The sequence below is a fragment of the Erinaceus europaeus genome, chromosome 14 (assembly GCF_950295315.1).
Source record: "Erinaceus europaeus chromosome 14, mEriEur2.1, whole genome shotgun sequence".
Taxonomy (NCBI): domain Eukaryota; kingdom Metazoa; phylum Chordata; class Mammalia; order Eulipotyphla; family Erinaceidae; genus Erinaceus; species Erinaceus europaeus.
In genome coordinates, this window is record NC_080175.1 from 80,904,721 (window position 1) to 80,932,510 (window position 27,790).

The 27,790-nt window shown below is 37.1% G+C and overlaps 1 protein-coding gene across 1 annotated transcript; it reads right to left on the reverse strand.

The window, feature by feature from the left end:
* Window positions 1–27,302, reverse strand: ARL6 (ADP ribosylation factor like GTPase 6). The gene is made up of 8 exons (XM_007529814.3): window positions 26,805–27,302; window positions 23,149–23,300; window positions 20,946–21,007; window positions 20,528–20,596; window positions 15,700–15,794; window positions 7,733–7,862; window positions 4,155–4,210; window positions 1–152 (listed from the first exon to the last, which is right to left on the reverse strand). The coding sequence occupies exons 2-8, from the start codon at window positions 23,269–23,271 to the stop codon at window positions 127–129; spliced, it is 561 nt and encodes a 186-aa protein (XP_007529876.1). The 5' UTR covers window positions 23,272–23,300; window positions 26,805–27,302; the 3' UTR covers window positions 1–126.
* Window positions 27,303–27,790: the final 488 nt, after the last annotated feature.

A 27,790-nucleotide genomic window follows, 5' to 3' on the forward strand; every position in this document is an offset into this window, starting at 1 on the left:
TGCAAGCAGAAGATTAGAAGTTATTCTTAAATTCACAAACATCTTTCAATCAATTTAATGTATTCCATCTCCCTTAAATGCATTCCTTGAACTGAAAATAGTTGAGGTTTTCCAAACACTATCTTTTCATGTCTTCACAGCCTGGATCTGATCTAATAAAAAAGAAAAAAATTATCAGTTTATACAAGGTAAAATTTATCTTCTTAAGTAATCCAAGACAGATCTCTCAGAAAAAGAAACCAGTGAATACGTCTGCTTTTTAAAGCACAGTTCATCCTTTAGTTTCAATCATGGTAGCTGGATCTGCACATGGTCGACCAGTTCTATAGGGCATATGTGAAAAGTAGTGCATCTCGTCTCAACTCTTCTTTTACCTTTAACAGGCAACTGCTTTCAACTCCCTTTCTGGTGTTATCTCTGTAGCTCTAATGCTATACTACTACTACTTCTTGAAATATTTCTTTCAATGTAGTATGAAGCTTCAGCTCCCACACACTCCTATAGTGCTCCTATGCAATCTAGTGCTTCCAACATTTGGTCTCCAACGCTACAAGGCAGTCATTTTCAATACAGTAACCGTAAAGCTTATTTGCAGCTGTCGAGAGGTGGAATTTTCTCACTTTCTCTTTCTTCTACTGCATTTTACTTTCCCTTATTAGCCCCATACTTAACCATGCACTTTTGTTCAGTTCTGTTAAATGCACCGAACACTACTACAATTCCAGTACGTCCAGTTTAAAAATTCATTCTATAAAGCATAGTAATCAATTTCATCTTCTTGAAGAACTCTCTCCTAGAATCTTCCAATACTCTGTAACCTGGACCAGTTGATATTTTTTGATGAAATCTATCATTACCATTCTAGAGTCTCCATTATCCTAAGGATTCCTTCTTCCACACTCTTATGTTGATTTTTCCATTTTATAATCCCTGAGTTTTTTTGTGCTTTTGAGCAGTATACCTCTTAGTGACTACTTTAGTAAAGGATATATGTAAAAAGTATTGTTGAGACTTTACAGGGCTGAAGATATCTTAATTCTATAGTGATAACATATTGTTAGTGTCTGAGAAAGCATGACTCCAAAAATTCTTTTTCTACTTGGAATTTTCTAGACACTTCAATTATTTTATAAATTCTAAGTGTTACCATTAGGAAGTCTGATGCTATTCCATTACCTTATTCTTTACAAACTCCCCCCCTTATTTTCTTTTCAGGAAGCTTCTAGAGTCTATTATTACTGTTTTCAGTGTTGACTTTAATAACAATGTACACTGATGGGGGGGGGGATATTTTCACCCACAAAACCAGATGGAAAATCCAATTGTCCTCAGTTTAGGAAAGTACTATTGATGGTTTTTCCCTTCTCAGTTTTTTCTTTCTGAAATTTCTACTATTTGAATATTGAGCCTCCTAGACACAGCCTTCCATCTTTGCTTTGATTTTTCTATTCTTTTTTCCTCTTCTTTTTGAGAGACTGCCTATTTTATCTACGTATTATCAAATTTCCTGTTTCTATTATTCGATTGTTTTATTCCAAGGGCACATTTTTTTTTTTGCTCTTTGTTTTTTTAGTAAGTACTCTGACTGTATTATGAAAGTAGTATCTTCTTTTTTGAAGACATTCTATTAGTTTTATGAAATGCTCTTCCTAAATAAATTCTACTTTCTCTAACCTGCCTTTTGGGTCTGTATTTTACAATTCATAGGATCTTGGTTCTCAAGTCTCTAGTGATTCTTTTCCATATGCTCATACATATGAGTGAAGATTATAAAAGATGAATGAACTCTGGAAACATGCAAGTCTTATTAAATACGATATTCATCTGAATATACTGGTTATGTCACTTCTTTGGGTATTTCTACTAGGCCTTCTTTGTTAGACTCATGTGATTCCACAAAGAGGAATCTTCTTATTTCTTTATTAATATTGACGCTTTCTGCTAGAGGAAGGAAGACTGAAAAAGGTTATTCACCATGAAAATTCTCAGTTTCTCTTCAATCTTTTGAAGGAAGAACAGATAAATGTTTTCCTTTTTCACTCCCATTTTTGTTAAAGAACAAATCTCTTATTACTTTTTTCTTTTTAAAAAAAAATATTTATTTATTTATTATTGGACAGAGACAGAGAGAAATCAAAAGGGGAGGGGGAAGAACTTCATCAGTGTAAGTATTTTAATAGAGTATTTAAGTCAACCTATAATTATTGACTCTTTACATATTTAAAAATGTAAGAGATGAAGACTTTCTTCAAAAAAGATATTAGCTGATAATTAATAACCAGTGGATTACATCTGCTAGAATTAAAATCCCATAGGCTTTTAACTATTTTGTGCTACTGACATACAATGAATATAGTAGAACTGATCTTGCACAGAATTGTTAAAAGGCTACTTAAATGTGGCAATGCAAGGGCACAAAAAGATTTCCAGTATTATATTATCCTTAAAGGAGCTCGGGAGAATCAGAAAAACAGTTCACCTGCACAGTGTGCCTGCTTTGCCATGTGCTTGGCCCAGATTTAAGTTTGATCCTTAGCACACTGGAGGAAACTTGGGTGCTGTCTTGCCTCCCTACTCACCTCAAAGAAGAAGAAGAAAGAGAAAGTCAGCACAACTGTGGTGAATTCTGAGGTGACAAATAAATAAAGAACTCGGGAGGAAAGAGTCAAGAAAGACAAATAAAAATTACAAGACCAGAGTTGGCAAATGGAATTGTAATATTGGATTGTTACTGACACCTAGTGGTCTCATTATTATAGACAAAATAAAAAAAAATAATTAGTTAAAAAAAGGGGAGGGAGAACAGAGTTAGAATATAAAGTCCAGACCAGCTGCTTCATGTATGTGACACTTCAAGCCATTTCTTTGATTCTGATAGAATTTAATCTTATGGAAAATGAAATATTTTAATTTCTTTTCTTTTCTTTTTTTCAGAGAGAAAAAGAGAGGCAGAGAAAGGGGAAGAGGAACTACAGCACCAAACCTTTCTTTAGTGTGGTGAGGGTCAGGCTTAAACCATGGTTATACAAAATTAATTCTTGATATAGTGAGGCTGTACCAACATATGACAGCTAGAACTGCAAACACATGAAACAGCAATATAATACCAGTTTTTTAAAATGTTATTCTTTCAAAAAGTATTTATTTATTTATTTATTCCCCTTTGTTGCCCTTGTTGTAGTTATTATTGATACCGTTGTTGGATAGGACAGAGAGAAATGGAGAGAGGAGGGGAAGACAGAGAGCGGGAGAGAAAGACAGACACCTGCAGACCTGCTTCACTGCTTGTGAAGCTACTCCCCTGCAGGTGGGGAGCTGGGGGCTCGAACCCAGACCCTTACACTGGTCCTTGCGCTTTGTGCCATGAGTGCTTAATCCGCTGTGCTAACGCCCGACTCCCATAATATCAGTTTTTTAACAGTAATAAATACAAGCAATAAAAATTGTGTGATTATGGTCTAGGAGATGGTGCAGTGGATAAAGCACTGAATTCTTAAGCATGAGGTAGGTCCCAAATTCAACCCCAAGCAGCACATGAACCAGAGTAATGCTCTGATTCATTCCCTCTCTCTCTCTTTCCCTCCCTCCCTCCCTCCCTGTCACACTCAATACATAGTTTGTTTGTTGTTGTTTTTTTTTTTAAATGTGTGATTGAGGAAGGGGAGGTAGCGTAGTACACAGGACTTCTGTTCCATAGGTACCAAGTTTGATCCCAGACACCACAAGTAGCCAAAGTTGAGTAGTGCTTGTGGTGAAAAACAAAAAGAACAAAACTAATGATGTAAATAAACAGAATATGTATAAGTGGAACTCGAAATATAGTATATCACGACATTCACAAGATTCATATCATTCAGACATTTTTAGTTATTGATATCATGTCTAAAATTTGTTGCCATGAATGAAAATATTTTATAGAGTACATATGCATATTGATTATAAAGATGCAAAAATGATTTATTTAAACAGATTTGTTAGAAAAATGAGAAGTAAATGAAGGATTAGATACTTACTGTATTGTTTTTTCTGAGAGCAGAAATAAATGGAAACAAAAGAAAAAAAGGCAATGATGTAAAAAAAACAAAATTAGGAAAGAAAATTGAATTGAGATGTGAATGGAAAGAAATCAAGGCTACAGATGCCAAGTGCTGTACCTTGAAGCCAGTCTACACCTTCTTGCAGTCCTTCCCCTCTGATAGCATCACTAGCACTGAAATAAATCCCAAAAAGACCATATCTTATTTCATTGAATCACAAGACTATAAGCAAAATCTAAACAGCAATTTAATATATTTCAATAACACATCTCAGAACAAAACTGGTTAAGCAATGAAATTGAATAGAAGCAATAAATAAAAGCTAAGTGCTCAGAAGCAAGACACAGAAAAATTATTAGTTGGTATAGACATTTAGAAAAAAAAAGTAGCACTAAATAGTCTTATTCTAGGAATACCATTCAGATTGACATCAATAAAATATAGTTTGAAGGGCTGGGGAAATAGCTTAGTAATCACTCAAAAAACTTTTTGCTGGTTGCACTGAGGTCCCAATTTCAATTCCCAATACCACCATATGCTAGAGCTGAGCGGTGCTCTGGTGTCTATGGTGTTTCTGGTATCTCTCTCTCTCTCTCTCTCACTAAAATCACACATATATTTAATGTTCTAGTGGTGGAGAGGTCTAATAGTCTCTCTTTTTATGTGCAGCCCTAACTAGAAACACTTGACTTTGGCTGTGATTTAATCACAGGATGAAGTAACTTTAAATGAATTGGGTGGAGGGCTTGCAATGCTACATACGTAATTCAAGGTAGACACATTCTTTGGCAATGGAGGAAGCTTTGGTGCTGTGATCTCTCTCTCTCTCTATCTTTCTCTGCCTCTATCTGAAAGAAAATTAGCTGAATGAAATTAGCTGTGAAAACCTAGATAATTTAATTCTTCATTCTTCAGGGCAAATATCAACACTCACCTCATATTCTTGAGAATTAAGTATCTGAGATAAACACACACATATATTTTTCCACTTAAAACAAGCTGTATAGTCTTCTCATAAAAAAGACTTATTTACTAATTTATTTATTTAACAATTAGAGAGAAAATCAAAGCACTTCTCCGGCATACGTGGCCCCAGAGACCGAAATCAGGTCTTGTGAGTCCAATGAGTTACTTGATGTGACATCTCCTGGGGTGCTACAATCTTTTACGTTACTAGACTTTCTGAATTATTATGGTTCTTTCGGTGTGCTTAAGTATGATTTTAAAATACAGTAAATTAATGAAAGTTAGGTTTTTTAAATACATTGTTTTTTTTTTTTTTTTTCTGAAAAATTTCCCCTTTATTTGGCAGGACAAATAAATAATGTATGATAATTTAAGAGTTCAGTATTATTATTATTATTACTATTACTTGCCTTCAGGGTTATTGTTGAGGTTCAGTGCTTACACTACAAAACCACTACTTCTGTCAGTCATTTTTTCCCCCATTGGGTTGGACAGAGAGAAGCTGGGGGGGGAGATAGAGAGGGAGAGACACCTGCAGACCTGCTTCACCACTTGTGAAGCTACGCCCCCTGCAGGCGGGGAGCTGGGGAACCGGGATCCTTGTGGTCCTTGTGTTTTCACTATATGCACTTAACCCGGTGTGCCGCTGCTTGGCCCCCAAGTTCAATTTTATTAACGCTATCTATATAAGACTAATATTTTCATTTCTATTTATTCATTTAAATAAATATTTTTTTATACTTATTATCAGGTACTATGACAAGTCCAGGGTTTTACACAGTAACAACAAGGACAAAATCTCTGCTCTCACGATATTAATGCACTAGTTAGGAAGACAAATTATAAGAAAAAGTGAGGTCACATGACAAAAGGAAAATGACAAAAAATAAGGAAGAAAACAAGAGACCAGGTAAGCTATAGTGATATTTTAGAGCATTATCAGGGAAGGTCTCTATCCTGGACTTGCAGGCCAGGAAAATTATTTTTGAAAATGATTCAAAGGGAGCAAGATGTATGAATACCATCAGATGAAATTGTAGTTGGCTGATTCAATGTGTAGAAGGAAATAAGTATGGTTGAAGCTAGGGTAAGTTGATCGTTCATTTAATGTTATACCAGGGAATAAGCCCACAGATTCACATATGCTTGATATTAATGCTAACTGGTCTAATCCACTTTTTTCCATTCTTTATCCCTTTGAGAGGGAGAGACAAAGAAGAGAGATACCACTATCCACGAAGCTATAGCAATGTCATCCATGCTATTCCTGTGTGGCACCAGGGCTTGAATCCAGGGCCTCAGACAACAAGGCAAGTGCTAGTTGGGGAGCTACCTCCTGACCCAGAAAGTTATTTCTCTGAAGAGCTCTTTAGGTCTCTACCCCCAAACCAATTTTTTTTTCTTTTTTTTTTTAACTTTTTAAAAAAATTATTTAGTTTATTTATTCCCTTTTGTTGCCCTTGTTGTTTTATTGTTGTAGTTATTATTGTTGTTGCCGTTGTTGGATAGGACAGAGAGAAATGGAGAGAGGAGGGGAAGACAGAGAGGAGGAGAGAAAGATAGACACCTGCAGACCTGCTTCACCGCCTGTGAAGCGACTCCCCTGCAGGTGGGGAGCCGGGGTTCGAACCGGGATCCTTATGCCGGTCCTTTGTGCTTTGCGCCACCTGCGCTTAACCCGCTGCGCTACAGCCCGACTCCCCCCCCAAACCAATTTAAAAATCAATCTCTCTCCATCATTCCAGAGATAAACCTAATGGCACAAAAGAAAAAACAAACATCAACAACAACAAAATCCCTATTTAGAGATTAGATACCTTATGTGGTATAATCTGTAAAATATGAGGTTTATGTAAAAAGCAAAGGGTATGAAATAGCATCATCTACTAGTTGTAAATAGAATCCTGTGTGTGTGTGTGTGTGTGTGTGTGTTTAGTCTACAATATTCCCCCCACCCCCCCAAATGCAAAGCTGGGGCCTCACCCATCAGCTTACCAAAATTCAGTAGCCGGGGGTCGGGCGGTGGCGCAGTGGGTTAAGCAAAGCGCAGGGATCGGTGTAAGGATCCCGGTTCGAGCCCCCGGCTCCCCACCTGCAGGGGAGTCGCTTCACAGGCGGTGAAGCAGGTCTGCAGGTGTCTATCTTTCTCTCCCCCCCTCTGTCTTCCCCTCCTCTCTCCATTTCTCTCTGTCCTATCCAACAACGAATTGCATCAACAAGGGCAATAATAATAACCACAACGAAGCTACAACAAGGGCAACAAAAGGGGGGAAAAAATGGCCTCCAGGAGCGGTGGATTCATGGTGCAGGCACCCAGACCAGCAATAACCCTGGAGGAGGAAAAAAAAAAAAAATTCAGTAGCCTTCCCTGTGTCACTTTTCTCACTGTTCTATTTTTAGGAAAAGAAATGGAGGGAGAGACAGAGAAAAGAGGCAGCTCCACCACCCATGGGGGTCCTACAGTGCTCCCATGTAGTATCAGGGTTCAAACCCAGGGCATTCTACCTGATACGGCCGATGCATTACTTAATAAGCTATCCTTGGGTCTCCTTAAAAAGGGTTTAAACTAATAATAGTCATGAATGCTGGCAATGGGACAGTTCTATAAAGCAAAGCCATTAGCTTACATGCTACCATGATAGGCTACTTATAAAGAGATTGTAAAAGAAAAACTGAAACACAGAGACTTCTTTAATAAGATGAAATGAAAAGGAAACATAAATCTTTACCAAATATGCCATGGCTTATCTTTGATGTTCTCTAAACACAGCAACTGAGACACTTTCACAGATGTCACTGCATCTCTAAGATCCATTTTGTTAGCAAAGAATAAGATTGGTATTCGGCGGTGCTTTATGTCTGAAAAGAAAACAAACAGAAAACCTATTATCACACTTCCAGCTACTCAGGTAATTTTTCTTTAAATTCTTAAAATCAAAGTCCAAAACCTTAAAATGGTTTCCCAAACATTTCTACCTATATACATGTTTATAAACATTAAAAGACAAGTACTTTTAGGCATGTATTTGAGTAATACAAGAATTAAAAGGCGGGAGTCGGGCGGTAGTGCAGCACATTAAGTGCAGGTGATGCAAGGACCGGCATAAAGACCCCTGTTCAAGATCCCCACTCCCCACCTGCAGGGGAGTTGCTTCACAAGCCGTGAAAAAGGTCTGCAGGTGTCTATCTTTCTCTCCCCCTCTCTGTCTTCCCCTCCTCTCTCCATTTCTCTCTCCTATCCAACAATGACAATATAACTACAACAATACAACAACAGGGGCAACAAAAGGGAATAAATAAATATTTTAAAAATCTTAAAAAAAAAAAGAAACAGCTGAGTGGGGTAGATAGCATAATAGTTATGCAAAGATACATTAATGCCTGTGGTTCCAAAGTCCCAGGTTCAATCCCTGCACCACCATAAACCTGAGCTGAGCAGTGCTGGGGGGTGTGGGTGGGGGTAGGGTTTAAAAAGATTTTTTTGTCCTATGGCTGTGTATTCTTGGGTTGGAACTTTAAAACATTTTAAAACATGAGAGAGGTGTGAGTGGGGGACTTGCTAAGCAGATACTGGAGAATACCTGCAACAGTCAAATTGTTTTTGCTTTTTTGTTGTGTTTTAATGTCAACAGAAAGGAGACAGATTTCAAACTGAAATAGAAGGAAGATAAAACATTCTCACTCTATACTTCAGTCATAGTATTATAAGTAAAAATCAAAATATTTCTATCTTGCTAGAATTTTAGAAACATTCTTCATTGTTTTGAATATGCAATACATTTCAATTGCTCCAAACTTAGAAGATACAAATAGTAAACAGTGAAATAATTTTCTTCCCACCTTTGTGCCTGGTCATACACTTGTCCTTACAAGAGTCAACCTAGAGCATCCATCTTAGCATTTTATAGAGAAATAATTTAGACTAAACACACACACACGTGCACACACACAAGATTCTATTTACAACTAACAGATACTATTTTATACCTTTTGCTTTTTACATAAACCTCATATTTTACAGATTATACCACATCAGTACTTAGAATAATTTGTTCATTATTTTAACAGTGGCAGAACATTCTTTTTTAAAATTGATTTTTAGGGCTGATGAAATAGCTCGCTTGGAGAGTGCGCTACATCGCTGTATGTGTAGCACAGGTTCAAACCTGAATCCCAACACACTGAAGGATGCTTCACTGCTAGGCTTCTCTCTCTCTCTCTCTCTCTCTTTTTCCAGAGGAAAAAGTCGATCTGGAGCTTTGAAGCTCTAGAGACAATTAAATCAAGAAAAAAAAATTTTTTTAAACGAGAAAATGTTTTACCAATTGTTGTTGCCTCAAGAGTACATGTTCACTTACCTTGCCCCCCAAATATGTGCTAGCCCAGCATACCCATCACCAAAGTTCCCTTTCCCTCCAGTGAGGCCACTGTCCCCTCCCCTACCACAGTCCCTCCCCTCTCATTCTTTAGTATCATACACTATAATCTAACATACTCATTGAGATGTATTTATGTTGCTACCAATACTTATAACTATAAACAATATGATGAATAAATCTTTTTTTTTTTTTTTTCCCCTCTTTACCAGAGCACTGCTCAGCTCTGTTTTACGGTGGTGTGGGGGACTGAACCTGAGACTTTGGAATCTCAGGCATGAGAGTCTCTTTGTATAACCATTATGCTATCTACCCATACTCTTTTACTTACTTTTTATTTTTTAAATAAATCTGTACATAAGAAATTTTCTACATAGATGAGTCAGCTGCAGGATAAATCTGAGAAGTAGATTTGCTGAGCCAAAGGATATGTAAATATCAAGGTATATGAGCCACTAAGGCTCAGGGCCTATGCGATTCCACCACTGCCAGCAAAATCTTTATTTCCCTTTACTACCAGGAGAGACAGGAGAGAGAGTGGAGCTACTAGGGCACCAACCCACTGCTGTGAGGCATCCCCTGTTCCCATGCACGAGGCTACTTGTGGGCTTGGGGGCTTGAATCCAGGTCCTAAGCAGGGTAAAGACTGAGCTATCTTTTGGCATCTACATTGATATTCTGATAGAATAGTGATTACCAAAATGTTTTTCTTTAAAAAGGTACCAATTTACATTTCAATAGCAATGCATAAGAAGTGATTATTTCTACTGTATTACAGAACTTTTTAATATTTTCTATATGAGAGGATATAAATAAAAAATATTAACAATGTACTTTTAAATACTATTTTGAGAAAGGCCAATAGTCTTTCAATATTCTAAAATGTTTATATTTCATTTTTAATGATCTTGTCATATCCCTTTCCACCTTTTATTAAGTTTGTATATAAATATTTGTTATTTTTTAATATTATTGTGATTTAAAAATAAAGGAGATAGGAGAGAGAGAACCAAACATTATTCAAGTACATGTGCTACCAGGGGTCAAACTCAGGACCTAAGGCTTGAAAGTCTGATATTTCATCCACTGTGCTAACTCCTGAGTCTCCAAGTTTATGTATCTTTATAGAGCTTATAGGAATATATCAAGTAGTAAAGAAATAAAGCCTATAGTTATATGAACTGTAAAGCTTTTCCTTAGCTTGTCATTTATTATTATTTACTTGTTTTGAGCACTGCTCAGCTGTGGCTTGTGATGATGTGAGAGTTGAATCCAGGTCTTTGGAACATTTTTAGATGTTCCAAAGAGTTGAATCCAGGCCTTTGGAAGTATTTTTAGATGCCATTTTGCTATTTTCCTGCCCTTGTCATTTGTTTTGGACTAATGATGGCTCATATTACAATTTTAATGCACTCATATTCATAATCTTTTGAGTCTGGTTTTGTACTAGAGTTAGATAAAGTCTTTCACCCTAAAACTTACTTTTTAAAAAAATTTCCTATAGTTACTTCTATTGCTGTAATGATATAATTTTTACATTTAAATATTTAGTACAATTACAATTTATCCTGGAGCAGAAAATTCAGAATGACAATTTTTAAAGACACAACCATATAATATTACTAGAAACATTAGGGAATATAAGAAAGCTGAGATGACTAAATTAATAGTCAGTAATTCAAGATTAGGAATAAATTTATTTAAGGGGCTAGAACAAAAGCTAGACACCTAGGATTGCCAAAGCAAACTTGAGAAGAACAAAATAGGTGGCATCACACATCCTGACCTCAAATTATATTACAGTGGAGCTACTATAATCAAAATTGCCTGCTGCTGGGACCAAACTAGACCAGTGAAATAGAAAAGAATCCAGAAGTAAGCCACCATACCTATAGACAACTAATTTGTGACAAAAGGGTCTAAAATATTAAATGGAGAAAGAGGAGTTTCTTCAACAAATTATAGCGGGAAAATTGGGTTGAAACCATGGAGACAAGTGAAACTGGACCACCACATAGCACTGGTCACAAAAACAAACTGCAAGTGGACCAAAGATATGGACACCAGACTAAAAACTATTAAACAGATAGAAGAAAACATTGCCCCTTAAGACTGTGCCCTCAACTTGGATCAACAACGGTAGAGAATGTTCTCCATCCTCCGAAGGGAGGATGGACAACATACTCTATGCTACACCTGAGGAAGATAAGTCCTGATACTGGGGCAGCTTAGAACGTTCCTACTCATGACCACAGAATGTGAGCTCAGATCTACAGGGATGGAGAGGTCACATGGGCTCCTAAGCTGAACATCCTAAGCCCCAGATCAGATCAAATGGATGGGGTTTACAATCAACAATATTCATACACCTTTCCTATATTTGAGAGCTACTCTCTTCCCTGATTCAGCTTTCTGATCCTTTTTCCAGCCATGACATCATCTCCCTAGACAACAGCTTGGATCCACCGGCATATCAGATTTCAGGCTCAGGGGGAAAAAAAAAGAAAAAAAAAACTAGTCTAGCCACAGGCCCTTTGGAATATAACTAAAATATGCCTACTAACTAACAAAACAGAGACCACCCCTCAACTCTTCATCTGCACTATTCTAGCCTTTAGGTTCATGATTAATCAATAATTTGTATGGTTTTATATGTTAACTCTCTTTTCAGCCACCAGGTTCCAGATGCTACCATTATGCCAACTAGACTTCCCTGGACAGACAACCCCACCAATGTATCCTGGAGCTCTATTCCCCAAAACCCAGCTCCACTAGGGAAAGAGAGAGGCAGGCTGGGAGTATGGATTGACCTGTCAATGCCCATGTTCAGTAGGGAAACAGTTACAGAAGCCAGACCTTCCACCTTCTGCACCCCATAATGACCTTGGGTCCATATTCCCAGAGGGTTAAAAAATAGGAAAGCTATCAAGGGAGGGGATGGGATACAGAATTCTGGTGGTGGGAACTGTGTGGAGGTGTACCCCTCTTATCCTATGGTTTTGCCAGTGTTTCCTTTTTATAAATAATTAAAAAAAAAAAAAAAAAGAAGAAAACATTGGCAGAACATGTCTTTCAAAACTCCAACAGCAAGTAAAATAAAATAAAAAAATCAACCAATGGGACTATATCACACCGAAAAGTTTCTGTAGAATTGGGGGAACCATCATTGAAGAAGAAAGATTCCCTATACAATGGGAGATCTTTATATACATCAGATAAAGGCCTAATAATCTAAAAATATAAAACAATCAAGGAAATAACAACCATTAAAAAATGAGGAGAGAACATAGATATTCAAAGAAGAGATCTAAAGAGCCAACAGACATGTGAGAAAGCGATCAAAGTCACTAGTTATCAGAGAACTACAAATAAAGACAACAGTTAAGTTAGCACTTTATATCTGAGAGATTGTCATACATTAGAAAGGACAGAAACAACAAATGCTGGTGAGGATGTGGGAAAAAGGAACCCTTCTACACTGCTGGTGGGAATGTAAGTCAGTCCAATTTCTGTAGACAAAAGACTAGATTTATCAAAACACTAGAGAGATGGACCTACCATATGACCTAGCAATTTCTGTCCTGGAGATTTATCCAAAGGGAACAAATACACCTCTTCAAGGAGATCTATGTACCTATGTTCATAGCAGCACAATTTGTAACAGCTAGAACTTGGAAAGCTACCAGATACCTAACAACAGAAAGTAGTTAAAAAAATTGTAGTATATATACACAATGGAGTAATACTCAGCTGTTACAAATGATGAGGTTATCTGCTTTACTTCATTTTGGATGGAACTTGAAGGCATTGTGTTAAGTGAGATAAACCAAAAAGAGAAGGGCAAACAATGGATGATGGAAATTAAGAGTCAAGAACAGAAAGGTAAAACACAAAGTAAAGCTTGGACTTGGTGTTGTGTATTGCAACCAAGCAAAGGACTCTGGGAAAGTAGAGGAAAGGAGGGGGTAGAGAAGGTGTTGGGGTCCAAATGCATGCTGATGGAAAGGGACCTAAGTCTGGAGTGAGTGTTCTGCAGATACCTTTTATGGGAAAATAAAAAACTGCCCTTATGTCAACAACTGTAATTTAAACCCCCAAATGAATGGATATAAAATAAATGACATGACATACTGTATCTGTGAGTTGGAACACTCAGATGCAGTTACATTTAAATGCAATTATTATGAGATCTAAACAAGTATTTTTTTCCTAAGAAATAACAAGCTAACAAAAGTTACTTCAAGAGCTACGACTATAAATCTGTAGTAATCATGATATTATGAAGACATAGAAGAGATCAATAGAAGACAATAGTCTATAAATATAACCTCATGCACACAAACGATTTTTGATAAACATGAAAAAGCAAATAACTCTGACAAGTCAGAAAAAATATTTTTTCTTCAACAAGTGGATGCTGGGAAAATTGGATATTTGTATGAAAAAGGCACAAAAATTAAAGATCAATTCCAGAACAAGACAGAAAGGCTAAGGTTATAAAACTACCTGAAGCAAATACAGCTGAATATTTTAACAGTATTAAGGGAAGGCCAAGTTTTCTTACAAAGGAAGAAAAAAGGAAAAAAAAAAGTGACCAAAGAGAATCAATCAAATATCATTAAAAAATATTGAGGAAGTAATAAACTTGACAGTCACAGGTAGGTTTAAAAAGAATGTCAAAATGTATAATTTGACAAACTTCTTACATCTATAATATATAAAGAAATATTAATTTTCAATAAGATAATAAACACCAGATTAACAAAAGATTTGAAAAGATACTTTATAAGAAAATGTATTAAGACTGGCCAGTGGAATGTATGAAAACTATTAACCATCAGGAAAATACAAATTAAAAGAGATCCTACAGTAAGGCTAAACTAGAAAATTCGTGGAGAGGGCGTGGAGTAACTGAATTCTCATACATTCTGTTAAAAATGGAAATGTAAGACAGCAAGAAGACAAAAGACTGTAAAATAGTATAATTATTCTGAAAAAAATTTTTTTTTAATTTATTTACTTGCTAGGACAGAGAGAAATTGAGAGGGGGAAAAGGGGAGAGGGATTAAGACCGAGAGAGAGAGAAACACATGTAGCTCTGCTTTCCCACTTGTGAAGCTTCTCCCACGTGGGTGGGGAGCATTCTTGTGTGTTGTGGTGCCTGTGCTCAGCCAGGGGCACCACCACCCAGCCCCTCACTCTGAAGAATTAATGGGAAGGTTCTTAAAATATTGTCCATGTATCTACCAGTTCAGCCAGATAACTTCTAGAAACTTTACCAAGGCAAAGGAGAACATGCCTACAAAAAAACATTTTATAAGAAAGTTCATAGCTGGCTTACTGATAACAGCCCAAATTAGAAACAGAAGTTGTATTTTTATAGGCGACTAGATAAACTGAGACATATTAATATATAATATTACAAAAGAATGAAAAATGGTAAGCAAGTAATAAACAGGACAATGTGGGTAAGTGCCTAAAACGTTATGGTCAATGAGAAAAACCTATGTACAAAATATATATACTTTTATCATTTATACAAAGGTATAGAACAGACAAAAAATAATCTGGTGGTAGAATTCAGGTTAGTACTCTTCTAGTGGCTAATATGGAATGTTTATCAGAAAGATGTATAAGCAGCACTTAACTTCCTGATCTAAGCATTTTGGGGGGAGGCAAAAATCATAAACCTAGGAAATACTGCAAAAACTTGGAAATTCAAAAACATATATGAGCAGCAGTTATGAATTCTACATAATATTTTAAAATTTAAAAAGTCTTTTTCTTTGTCTTTTTTTTTTTGCCACTAGGGTTATTATTGAGGCTCAGTGCCTACATAACTCCACTGTTGCCAGCAGTCATTTTTCATTTTTTTTTTTAAAGAATTTTATTTATTCATGAGAGAGATAGGAGGAGAGAAAGAAACAGACATCACTCTGGTGCATGTGCTGCCTGAGAATCAAACTCGGGACCTCATGGTTGAGAATCCAATGCTTTATCCACTGCGCCACCTCCTGGACCACAGTTTTTTTTTGTTGTTTTTTTTAAATAGAGGGTGAGACAAAGAGATAGAGGTGAACAGAGAGAAAGAGACAACTGCACTGTCTCACTGCTGGTGGGGCCTGAGTGTTGGAACACAGGTCTTCAAAAATGGTAACATGTGCGTTCTACTGGGTGAATCACCAACTGACACCAAGCTAAAAGTTTTAAATAAAAGTTTCATAGCACAAGCATCACTTTTCACTGACATCAAAGAACAAGACATAAAGAAAGAAGTACAAAAATACAGATATCACAGACTGAAAGACACAGACATATACCTGGATGATTCAGAAGAGTATCAAGTTCTTCTTTGGCCACAACCATTCTTAATCTATCACTACTATCAATGACAAAAATAATGGCTTGTCCTTCTCTGTATAATACAAAGAACAAGAAAATTTAAAGATAAACTTGTACATTTTCTGTGTTTTCTGTCCATATTCATTTCTTAACGTGTGAACTATCTCCTGAAGTACTGTATCCATTTATCACTTATACTATTACAGGCTTCGGTTCTGAGTCTTACTACTTTATACAAGTGATTAATATGTTAACTGTAAGTCATTGTTCATGTCAAATAATCTCTTCATTTAGATAATATGGTCAATTTAATGACTTTGAAGTTATTTTAAAAGTATTACAAGGAAAATTGTGACAAAGTAACAAGTACAATTGCTTTGTTATAAATCAGTTGACACTGTATATTCATAGGACATCTACATTGGCATTTAAACACTATCCTGCTATTTTATACCCTGTCTTTCTGATGTGTACACTTTTTTTTTCTGCAGTATTATCTGAACTACCTTTATGTGAAGCATAAAAGCTCTACAGCAAGGATTTGAGTAACAGCTCATCAGCAGTGTGCGTCTTGATGTGTGGATCCTCTGAGCCCATTAGAGTTTCTGGACAGCACTCAGGGAAGCTCCATGTATGATGGAGAGGTGCTGTGGTACTTTTCACTCCTTCTCCTCTCCCTCCAAAAAGGAGAGTGAAAAAGTTGGCATGGGGAGGTCACTCAGCAGAGGTGTTACATATGAGAGGAGCTAGGTGTATTCTGGGAGCTGCACAAAGTTTTACACAAATGTTTCTCATTTTATTTTTTTTTACCATTAATATAGTAAGAAATATACTATATATTGAAATGCAGTATACAAAAAAGTATATTAAAATATATTTGAAATAAGTTTCTTGAAACAAACTACAATTAGCTTTTATTTTAGCCTATTTAAACTTTTTAAATTTTATAACCAGCACTGAATTTGGCTTATTCACTTGTAGATCACAGAAGCATTTGAAAAATTACTGATTGTGTTTCTACCTTTCATTAATGGTTATAAGTATTTAATTGTTTGGATGTTTTGCAAACTACTGTATTAAGATTCTGCTGCTGGTGGTGGGCGGGGCAGGAACTGCAGAGCCAGTAGGGTACATGCCTTACCCTGTGCAGAGCCCTGGGCTCGAGTCCCAGTAGCACATGGGGACATGACAACACAGAAGCAGGTTCCGGGATGGTGCAGCAGTGCTGCAGTGCTTCTCCCTCTCAGGCTCCCTATTTCTTATCAAAAGTTTAAAAGCTGGTCGTGGGGCAGTGTAGTCACACATATGCAAGGCCCCAGTGCTGCATTAAAAAAATTCTGTTGTGGGCGAGGGTAGACAGCATAGTGGTTATGCAAAGAGGTTCTCATGCCTAGGGCTCTGCACAATCCCCCATACCACCATAAGCCAAAGCTGATCAGCACTCTGGTACAAAAATAATATTTTTTAATTATAAAAATTCTGTTATTTGACATTTAGGCTATTTCCAATTTTTATCATTATGGCACCCTCCTAAGTAAATTCAAAAGCTTATTGGCATATTAAGTTTTTTTTTTTTTTTGAAGAATAAACTTTCTACCGGGGTGTCAGAAAAGTCACTGTATTTTTTTCCTATGCAAAAATGTGTCATGACTTTTCCAACAATTTAATGGAAAGATAGATGTAAAATTTTAAGATAGACACTAACAAATTGTCCTTATGAATTTTTTTGTCAGCACTTTTCCTATCTTGTCAGCACAGTTATGTTTTTCAATTTTCCCCCCACTCTAACAGTATACTATCTTACTCCATATTTGATTGTTAATGAAGTTCAATATAAACATATTAAGAGAGATTTTGGGATGAATATTTTACTCCAATGATAAAATTCAATGTCATTAGTATCTAAAAATGGGAGCAGTGTAATCATGCCAGTATAAAGATGAATAAAAGTCCTGCAATAGGTAAACAAAAACAAAACAAAATTTTTAAGGTGGTACAAGTAGAATTCTGTCAATAATTTAAAAAGTTCAGTGACAGTAAATTGCTTCTGGGATTTATCTTAAGAAACATAATAAAGATTTATAGAGCAAAACATTCACTCAAAAACTAGTCTATTATCTTCAAAGATAGAATAGCCTTTATGTCTAAAAGCAGAGAAAAGGCTGAGAAAATTTTAGTACTGGCAAAGGAAAAATATCAGGCAGCTACTAGTTATATTTTGTATATACTTTTCCTGATTTACCCTCTATAATGTTAACTAGAAGGAAAAGTGGGATAAAAAAAATCTTATGTGACATGTAACCTCTACTCAACTCTGTACAGTCCATTACATATTTTATAGACATTAACATACCAAAAAGACTAACATTTGTGAACTTTGTAATGAGATTTACTGGAAAAAAATTTTTTTTCTTTGCTAGGGTTCTGTGTCTACATGATTCTCACTGCTAATGGCAGAGACTCACATTCACTACCCTCTTTTTTAAATAGAGGGTGTGGGGCAGAAAGAGAGAGAGAGAGAAGGGGAGGGGGAGAGGGGAGAGGAGAGAGGCACACCACATCACAGTTGTATTGCTTGTAGTCCCCATCTAGGTGCTCCCATGTGGTGGCTGGGGCTCTAACCTGGGCTTCCACATGGTACAGCCTGTGCTCTTACCAAGTGAGCCATCACTGACCCCTTGCAGGAAGCCATCTATAAATTCCTTTCTGTAATTTTCAGATATTATGCTTTTATTCCTTATATATCTTGTGACTTTCTGTACTGCACATGCAATATGCAAAAATGACAGAATAATTAACATTAAAGAATCATATACATGACAAAGTAAACTTTTCCTTTAGTTTTTAATATTCCAAAGAAAGTGCTATTAGTGGTTTGGTACATTCTGTGTGCTAATTTTCCTCTTTCTGTATGTACTAAGTATCTATAACAAGAATGGTATCTTACATGAAGACATGAAAAATGTCATAATACTCAGTATGTGACACATGCATTTTTAATGTATCTAGTAAAAATATATATTTTTTCGAGAAAAAGTACTGCTTACCAGCTAATAATGAAAAAGGGTTAAAATACTCTTTGGTGAAAACTCAAGCACTGTCCTGCCTCAGTCTCACACATCTCCAAGGAATTGAAGCACAAACATGCCGAGTTTCATTTTTTTTCTGGAATGACCCTCAAATATGAAACCCTCTTTCCCCTCTTCCCCTAAACATTCCAGGGCTTTATATGATTTTAACACAGTCTCAATCTACTAAAGCACTGACTGAAAATATATATCTGGAATAAGTCTCCACTAGTTCAGTTGAGAAATACAATGTTTTTATTTAGGGGATAATTAACCAAAATTAAAAATCTGTCCTGTTGTCTATTACATACCCTTTCAAGAAAAGAGTTCATAATTACAAAAGGTTATTTATCAGGACTTACGGCTTTAAAGTTTCAGACTGCAAAATTGAGCTACATTTTTCTTTAACAAAGGAGTTCTAGTAATATTGCAAATTAATGGTTTCATTTTAACACCACATGCAAATCTGGAAAAGGTATAACACATTTGGATCCTTGTAACAACAGTTAATATGAATTAGTGAGTACTTAATGTGCATATGAGCTTATAACATAAAATATCAGCTGATAGTACTCTCTCTATATATAGATATATATATAATATATATGGAAAAAATATATATATTTATTTTTATCAGAGCACTGCTCAGCTCTGGCATATGGTGTTACAGGGGATTGAACCTGGGTCCTTGGAGTCTCAGGCATGAGAGTCTGTTTACATAACTATTATGTTATTTACCCCACCATGACTGCTATTTTAACTATATTCTTTCAATAAACTTTATTGATCTATAACACCAGTATCCTATTAGGCCTTAAGATGTGATATGAGTATGAGGCCAGGTGGTGGTGTCCAAGGACCCTGGTCCCCACCTGCAGGGGAATAGCTTCATGAATAGTGAAGCAGGGCTGCAGGTGTCTCTCTGTCTCTCTCCCTCTCTGTCTACTCCCTCCCTTCTCAATTTCTCTGTCTCTATAATAAATAACAATAAAAAGACATAATATGAATAAAAATAATCCTGCCACTTTCATGCCTGAGGCTTCTAGGCCACACGTTCAACTGGCACCTCTATAAATGACAGCTACGCAGTGCTCTGGCTAAAGACAGAAGAAGAGGGGAAAAAAAAGGAAATAATCTTGTTTTCAAGGAGTGCATGGTTTCATTAGGGAGGAAGCTATATTCAAGATGTAAGATTATTTATAGAGCTGTGAATGGATAATGTTATTCTGGGGGATACAATAACAGAGCAAAATAGCAAAACTTCACTGGGGAAGTGACTTTTGAGGTATTTCTTAAAGAACAAACACATTAACATTAAAAAAGCAGAGTAGCACCAAAGTAAAAAGATTCTTGGGGGGGAAGGGGGCAGGGTTCAGGTCCTTGAACACGATGGCAGAGGAGCACCTAATGGGGGTTGAATTGTTACATGGAAAAATGGAAAATATCATGCATGTGCAAATTTTTATATTACAGTTTACAACTGTAAACTATAAATCCCCCAATAAAGAAATTTAAAGAAAAGCAGAGTAGAATAGGGCTTTAAAACAGAGACAATTAATGCTTTGGAGCATTTGAGAAATAAGGTGAAGTATGATGGTACTTTAAAAGTTAGAAAATGTGCCTAAATCATACGAAAAAGTTACCAGTACAACCAGCCCATATAGCCTTTGGAGTTCTAATCTTTATTTGCTATTAAAATTTATTCATTTAGGTAACCACCATTTATAAACACACTTACTTATAATAGTGTTCCCAGAGATTTCTGTATCTTCCTTGCCCTGACATGTCAAACACTGTAAAAGACAAACTACAAAACAAAAAACAAGACCACAATATAAACTTCTACTTAAAGTGTAATTTTTACTTAAAACTTTACATTATTTTCAATAAACTAAACTACCCTTAGATATAAAATATTCAACATGTGCAAGCTTTCATAAACCAGTGACATAAAAAGAAGTTATTAAATATAGACATTTTCCATAAAACACATAAATAGATGCTTTCTTCATTCGTAGTGAGGCTATCAGAATTTGCTTGAACTAAATTCTGAGAACTTGCTCAAAGGAAGCTTTCAGAGAGAAGGGAGACTGTGCAGACTTTACATCCTTTTTCACTTACAACATACTAGTTACAAGTATAAGAAAGTGGGTTACCTGGATGATTTGAATTTTTCTATGCTGAATCCTATTGTTGGAACTATATCTTGAGACTGAGCCTTTAACAGAAAAAAAAAAGCTTTAAAATTGGCAATAATTTTATGAGGTGATTTTACTTGACTTAGGTTAAGAAAGAGCATCAAATTCCCCATTCTAAAAAGCTGTCACTAAAGAAATAGTAGGAGTAAATAAAATTACAATTTTTGCAGTAGGATCACTGTATAAACTCTTTGTATACATTTAAATTTTACTAATTATCTAAATTTTAAAAATTAAGAATCAGCATAGGTGTATGTCTTGGCTTGCTGAAGTTACTGCAGACCTAAAGCCATTTGATAAGTCACCCTAGATTCATACAAACTATATAGATGCAATGGACTGTCTTCAAGTCTAGATAGTGAATACACATGAATCTTGTGCTCATGGAGTTTATAATCTGGGAGAGGTAAATAACAATAAATCAATAAATAATTAAGAGCTGAGCATTTCAGGAAGTGATGAGTACAATTAAAGATGTTTGTAATGGTAAATAATAGGGTAGAAGCATGTTCTGGAAAAGCCTAAAGAGGTAACATCTAACTCAGTAGTGGATATTATGAAGGGAAAAATTATGACAAATGTTGACAAAAGAGATTCCAGACAGATGAAGTAGCCAGTGCAATACCACATGGCAGAAAGGAACCTGACACTCAAGTCATGCACCCTACCCAGTGAACTATTTTTCTACCCCAGGAATGGAAATTTCAAAAGAAAATATTTAGAGTCTTTAAGAAAATAAGAGCTGAAGGGCCAGGAAGTGGCACACCAGATAGAATGCAAATGGTACCTTGGACAAGGACCTGGGTTCAAGATTCCAGTCTTATGCTTCACAAGTAGTGAAACAGTGCTGCACGTCTCTCTTTTTCAGAATATATTTTTATTCATTTATTTTAGACACAAGAGAAATTGAGAGGGAAGGGGAAGACAGAAAAAGAGAGAGACCAGCAGCATTGTTTCACCACTCAAGACCTTTCCCCCTGCGGGTGGGGACAAGGTTTTAAATGTGGGTCCTTACGCATTATAATGTGTGTGCTCAATCAGGTACACCACCACCCAGCCTCCCTATCCTTCTTTATATCCCCATCCCCCTGTATACTTTTCTCCATCTCTATCAAAAGAAAGAAGGGCTGGGGAGATAGCATAATGATTGTGCAAATGACGTGGTGCCTTGCTCTGAGGTCCCAGGTTCAATCCCCAGTACCACCATAAACTAGAACTGAGCAGTGCTCTGCTTTCTTTCTCTCTGTATTAAGTTAATCACTTTAGAAAAATCACTGAAAGCTCTGAATATTAATAATGAATAAACATTAAGACAGCTTAATAACCAACGTGGGACTAGGAAATATCTATTTACCTGCAAAAAATAGTGAAACTATTAAATTAGAAGTCTCATTTAGGGTGCCAGTTAACGGTGGGCAACCCCCAGCTGAGTGCACACATCACCGTGTGCAAGGACCCTCAGTCCCCACTGTAGCAAGGAAGCTTCCCAAGCAGTGAAGTAATGCTGCAGGTGTCTCTCTTCCTATCTTCCCTTCCTGTCTCAATTTCTTTGTCCTATAAACACTAATTAAATAAAAAAGAATACACACACACACACATACACATATTTAAAAATGGAAGCTCCATTTCAAGTGGACTTGAGTCTTATCATTGAATTTAAAAGACAAACCAAAGCAAGGCAGCTTAGTCTTCTTTTAGGACCTGGAGGTGTTGGCCTCCAGGTCCTGTGTGTGTAAATCATCAGGGTTGATTCCTAGTGATCATCCCATTAAAACAGTTCTGGAACTAGTTTCAGCTAGTTTCTATTGGGTTGTTGGAAAAGTCATGACATACAGTGCATTCAAATGGCTTGGATCCTTGGTAGGAGCCCATAAAGGACAACTTTAAAATCCCACCACACAAAGAGTCTAACTGTCTCCTGATGAATGTCTGCTTTCAGTAACATTTGAGGTGAATCATTGCATCGGGACCAAGACCAAAGGTAAATATTCTAGTTTAAATTATCAAGGCTTATTTACATACTTTCATAAAGCATATCGCAAACAATGGCTCCCTGATGTGTATCACTTTAATCTTCTACAAATTTAATAGAATTTCAATTGTCATGGTTATTATAAAGAACAAACAATTTTGTTACGTTTCTCTGGCAGAACAGACTTACATTTGTAGGTTTGAGTTTGTTGATGATTGTTGTTTTCCCACTGTTATCCAGTCCAAGGCACAAAACATGAACCTCTTTCTTCTTCAAGCCAAGCAAACCTGAAAGTCTGTCTAGCAATCCCATAATGTGATTTAGAAATATGTACAAACCACCTGCAAGTCAGGAAAAGCCAAAAATATATGTATTACTTAGAAACGCCATAAGGAAAATAGGGGCATATGTCTTAAAAATTTAATAATTAAGACACAGTACTGTGAAAAAAATCTCAACAGAGCTTTGTACTTAGTAAAGAGCATAAGCTCATTATGAGAAAGGAAACTTAGCTGAAATGCAGATTGGCAGTTTATAATCCCTGGCAACAGAGAATAATGTCCTTAAGAATATGCACATTTCTCATTGTAATTCAAAACGTTTAAGAGGAAAATGCAGTTAAAATTCAGTATGGTATCATCTGCCATTCATTATACTTGAAACATTGATGACAGGCTATAGCTTTTTCTGAAAATCTGAAACAATGTATGGGCAAACAGTCCAGACAGACAGTGATGGAGCTTAGAATGTAGAAAACAGAACAGAAAAATGGAGATTTTTGGCTATATAATTTGAGCCATAATCTGAAGTCAGTCCCTTTGCTATGCTTTATAATAACATGCACTCATAAACGCACTAATTTTTTTGTTTGCTTGACTATATCCAGTTTAGGTTGTTTTTTTTTTTCCGCTCTCTTTTATTAACAGAAACAAAGAATCTGATCATATTCGTCCCTTTTTTCCCTTAGCTCCAACATTTATCCTTGTAACTCACAACTAAAGTTTGGGAAGGTTATCTATAAAATACATAAACACCAGAGTCGGGATATTGCTCAATGACAGAGTACATGTTTTTCATGTATAAAGCCATGGGTTTTATCTCCAGCATCCAAAAAATAAAAATAAAATCCATAGACATAATTTTACTAAACGTTATGAAATATTTTATTTAAAATGAACTTATCTGAGACACCCCATTTTTTTTTTTCTTCAAATTGTCATCAGGGATATTGCTGGGGCTTGGTGACTGCACAATCAATCTACCACTCCTGTCAGCATTTTTTTTTTTTTTTTTTGGGTCTTTATTTGATGACAGGGAAAAGTTGAAAGGGGAGTTAGAAAGAGAGCCAGAGAGGCACATGCAGTACTTGCTTTACTGTTCATGAAGCTTTCCCCTTGCAGGTGGGGAACAGGGGCTTGAACCTAGGTCCACATGGTGATGTGTGTGCTTGATCTTACTAAGTCTTATACTAAGAACTTGAAAGTGCTGAGACTAAACTTGAAGGGCAGAGTGGCAGCACATCCAGCTGGGCACACACATTACCATGTGCAAGGACCCAGGTTCAAGGCTCTGGTTTGGTTTCCACCTACAGGGGGGAATGTTCCATGAGCAATGAATCAGTGCTGCAAATGCCTCTTTCTCTTCCCCTTTTGATTTCTCTGTCTCTACCCAGGAAAATAAAAAATAAAATGTATAAAAAAGAATAAGCCTTTAAAGTATACTATGGTTTTAGATTTTAGCTTAGTTTACTCTGAAATGCTGCAAGTTTTTTTTTGTAATCTTATCTTTGGAGTGTTCATGTACTTATCCTTTCTCTGAACAAAAAAATCTTTCCAGTGAAAATAAGGAAAAAAAAAAAAAGATCATCAGTAATGGAAAGACAGAAATATTCTGAAGTCAAATAAAATAAAATTGCTGTTGACATACTGCTTGCTACGTGCTAACTTTTTATTCACATCCTTCTATGGTACTGTTAAATTTGGACCTTAGGTCTCCAACAAACTTTTCAAAGGAGCTTCATTTGGTTGCATGATCTCCCACATATTACTGGGAGGTAAAAGAGAGTTACCTACTCCCTTTGCTAGTGTTCATCTGCTGCAAGGACTATAAAAGCAGTAACTTAATTACACCTGTTCTCCAAACAGTTACCATTACTCTCCCAACCAACATTTTGAAAATTCCTTAAATAACCAATTCATTTAAGTGACTTACTATCTTCTCCATCTAAGTTTTCAGAAGCCTGTCATCTTACAGTTCCTTCAATATTTTTTAATATCATGTCACTTAAGATAGAACCTATCTTGCAGGATATGAGGTGGTAGCAACTTAAATGATGAGAAACTTGCAAAACAACTGGTTCTGAAAAGAGACTACATCATCGATTTTGCCTCAAACTCTAAGAAAATCAGTATGAATTCAAAATTCAAAACTGAACTTCAGTGACATGCCAGAGAGAAGCAGCAGTGCCCTTTCCATACACTATGAACGACACCTTCTTTCCTTTTTAATTTTTTGTATTACCTTTATTTATTTATTGGATAGAGGCGGTCAGAAAGAGAGGGGAGGGGGTGATAGAGAGGGAGAGAGCAAGAGAGACACCTGCAGCCCTGCTTCACCACTTGCAAAGCTACCCTGCAGGTAGGGACCCCCGGCTCAAGCCTGGGTCCTAGTGCATTGCAGCACGTGCACTCAACGCGGCCCTTTGTACTTTCTAAGAGAATCACAGTATAGCCTTACTCCCTTAAATTAACATTTTTTTCTTCAGTTTTCAGTTTTGGATGATGAAATTTCAATGACACTTCTTATATATAAGATAGCTCTGCCTCCCATATAGGGCCAATCTTAAAAAAATCAATCCATCAATCAATAAACTAGTCCAAACTAGACTTCTTGGGTCTCTGGTACCACTTCTCGGTTTTTCACCTCTCACACATTAGAAACACTCAACGCGCAAAGAGTGGTAAACAGAGAAAGAACAGAGAACAATTTAAAACAGGTGAAGATGTGAGTGGGGTTGGGGAGCATGGGGGCTCTGGATACAACATTTGAGGCTCTAGAATGTTCCCAGCTGTGACTATGGATTGTGAGCTGTGTGGCAGGGACTCAGAGGTTGCACAGGCTCCTGGGGCTAAAAATGAATGGACATGGACCCCAGGCTAGATCACTGTGGTAAATAGTTAATTGCATTGATATATTTTCTTCCAATTTGTGAGCAACTCTCTGCCCTAATCCTGCTTCCCAGGTCTACTCTCAGCTCTGACACCATCTTCCCAGACAGTATTTCTGGTCTACCCGCCATGTGAACTATCAAGCCCAAGCAAAGATCAAGACACAGGCTCCCAGGAACATTCCTAAAGTGGACTGACTTCCGAGCTTCCTTCTACCTTGGGGTCCCTACTTTCACCTGCTTATCCTTACTTTGTGGTTCCTGTTTATTGATCATTTGTTTCCTGCTGTATATCTTACTCCCTTTTAGCCACCAAATTGCAGATGCTCCGATGATTCCATCCTGACCTCCCTGGGTAACTGACCTCACCTCACCTCCCCTGAGCCCTACACCACTAGGGAAAGACAGAGACAGGCTGGGGGTATGGATCCTCCTGCCAATGCCCATGTCCAGCAGAGAAGAGCTCCCACCTTCTGCACCCCAAAAAGAACTGTGGTCCACATCCCCAGTGGATAAACAAGAGGGAAGTTTCCAACGGAGGAGATGGGGCACGGAACTCTGGGGGTGGGGACTGTATGGAATTGAACCCCAGCTACAGTTATATCTCTTACAAGCTTGTAAATCAATATTAAATCACTAATGAAAAAATAAAACAACAATAAGTTAGGCTCTGTGATACCTGGTCTTTATGATTATTCCGACAGGTTCAGGAGCAGAGGAGGAACAGGAATGGATGCACTCTCTAGTATCCGTCTCTGGAATTGGTGCGAGGATATCTCAACTTTTTCTAATTCCTTCAAAGACTGGGGTCCCGATCCAGAAGAAGGCGGCCTCTCCAAGCTGCGGGCTCTGTTCGCCTGCGCCTCCGGTCTCAGCATCAGGGGCTGGGCGGGAGTATTTGCGCGTGGCGTTCCCGTGGCAACGAGAGGCTCTTCCGGCCCCGAAGCCACGCCTTCTTGTGGCTTTTTTTTTTTTCTAGTTGGCCACTGTGCGGTAGTTTGAGGTTTCTGAAAAGCTCCAGAAAATGCCGGAAACAGAGAGGAAATAGTTATATTTAAAGAAAAAAACAAGAAAGGCTGTGAGGACCAGAGTCGGAGTGGATTGTCTTTTCTTAAAAAATAGCTGAGCAGCCCGTGGTGAAGCATGATGGGAGTTGTAGGCGCACGCAGAGCATTCTGGGACGCCTGTGGTCGCGTGCAAGTTTATTTCCGCTCTGGTGTCCCCGCAACTCACGGGAAGATCAGCTCTCGCGGTAGAGTAGGGATGTGGCACCGCGGAGTTGTCCGTGGCTTGTTGCCGAGTCACACGAAGGGGTGTGACTGTATAACGCACCACCGTACCTATCTGGAGAAGGTGTGCTGTGGCCCCTGGCATCTGAATTCTCATAGTTCTCTAGAGCCTGGACTCCTAGAGAAGTAAATCTGTTAGTGGAGACAGGGTAGAGGAACTGGAGTAAGAAGTTAAAAGGCCTTTTCGAGTAAGGAAGCGTGCTAGAAACCTGGTTCCTCAGCTGTCTGATCTCCTGGAAGGATTTCCAGGAGGGATAATCTATGTCATCAGATTAGTCTTTAGCAGGTGGTCAGGAAAGGTATTAAAGTCTGAATACTAGAAGTTGGCTATCTTAAATAGCACTGAGGTTTTTATATTAGTCATTAAACAAATGGC

Coding starts and splice junctions, on each gene's coding strand:
- ARL6 (XM_007529814.3), bottom strand. CDS start 23,271: ATGGGATTGCTAGACAGACTTTCAGGTTTGCTTGGCTTGAAGAAGAAA. Junction 15,795..20,527: donor CTCTGGGAACACTATTATAA/GTAAGTGTGTTT, acceptor TGTATTATACAG/AGAAGGACAAGCCATTATTT. Junction 153..4,154: donor AGGTGTAGACTGGCTTCAAG/GTACAGCACTTG, acceptor CTTTTTTATTAG/ATCAGATCCAGGCTGTGAAG.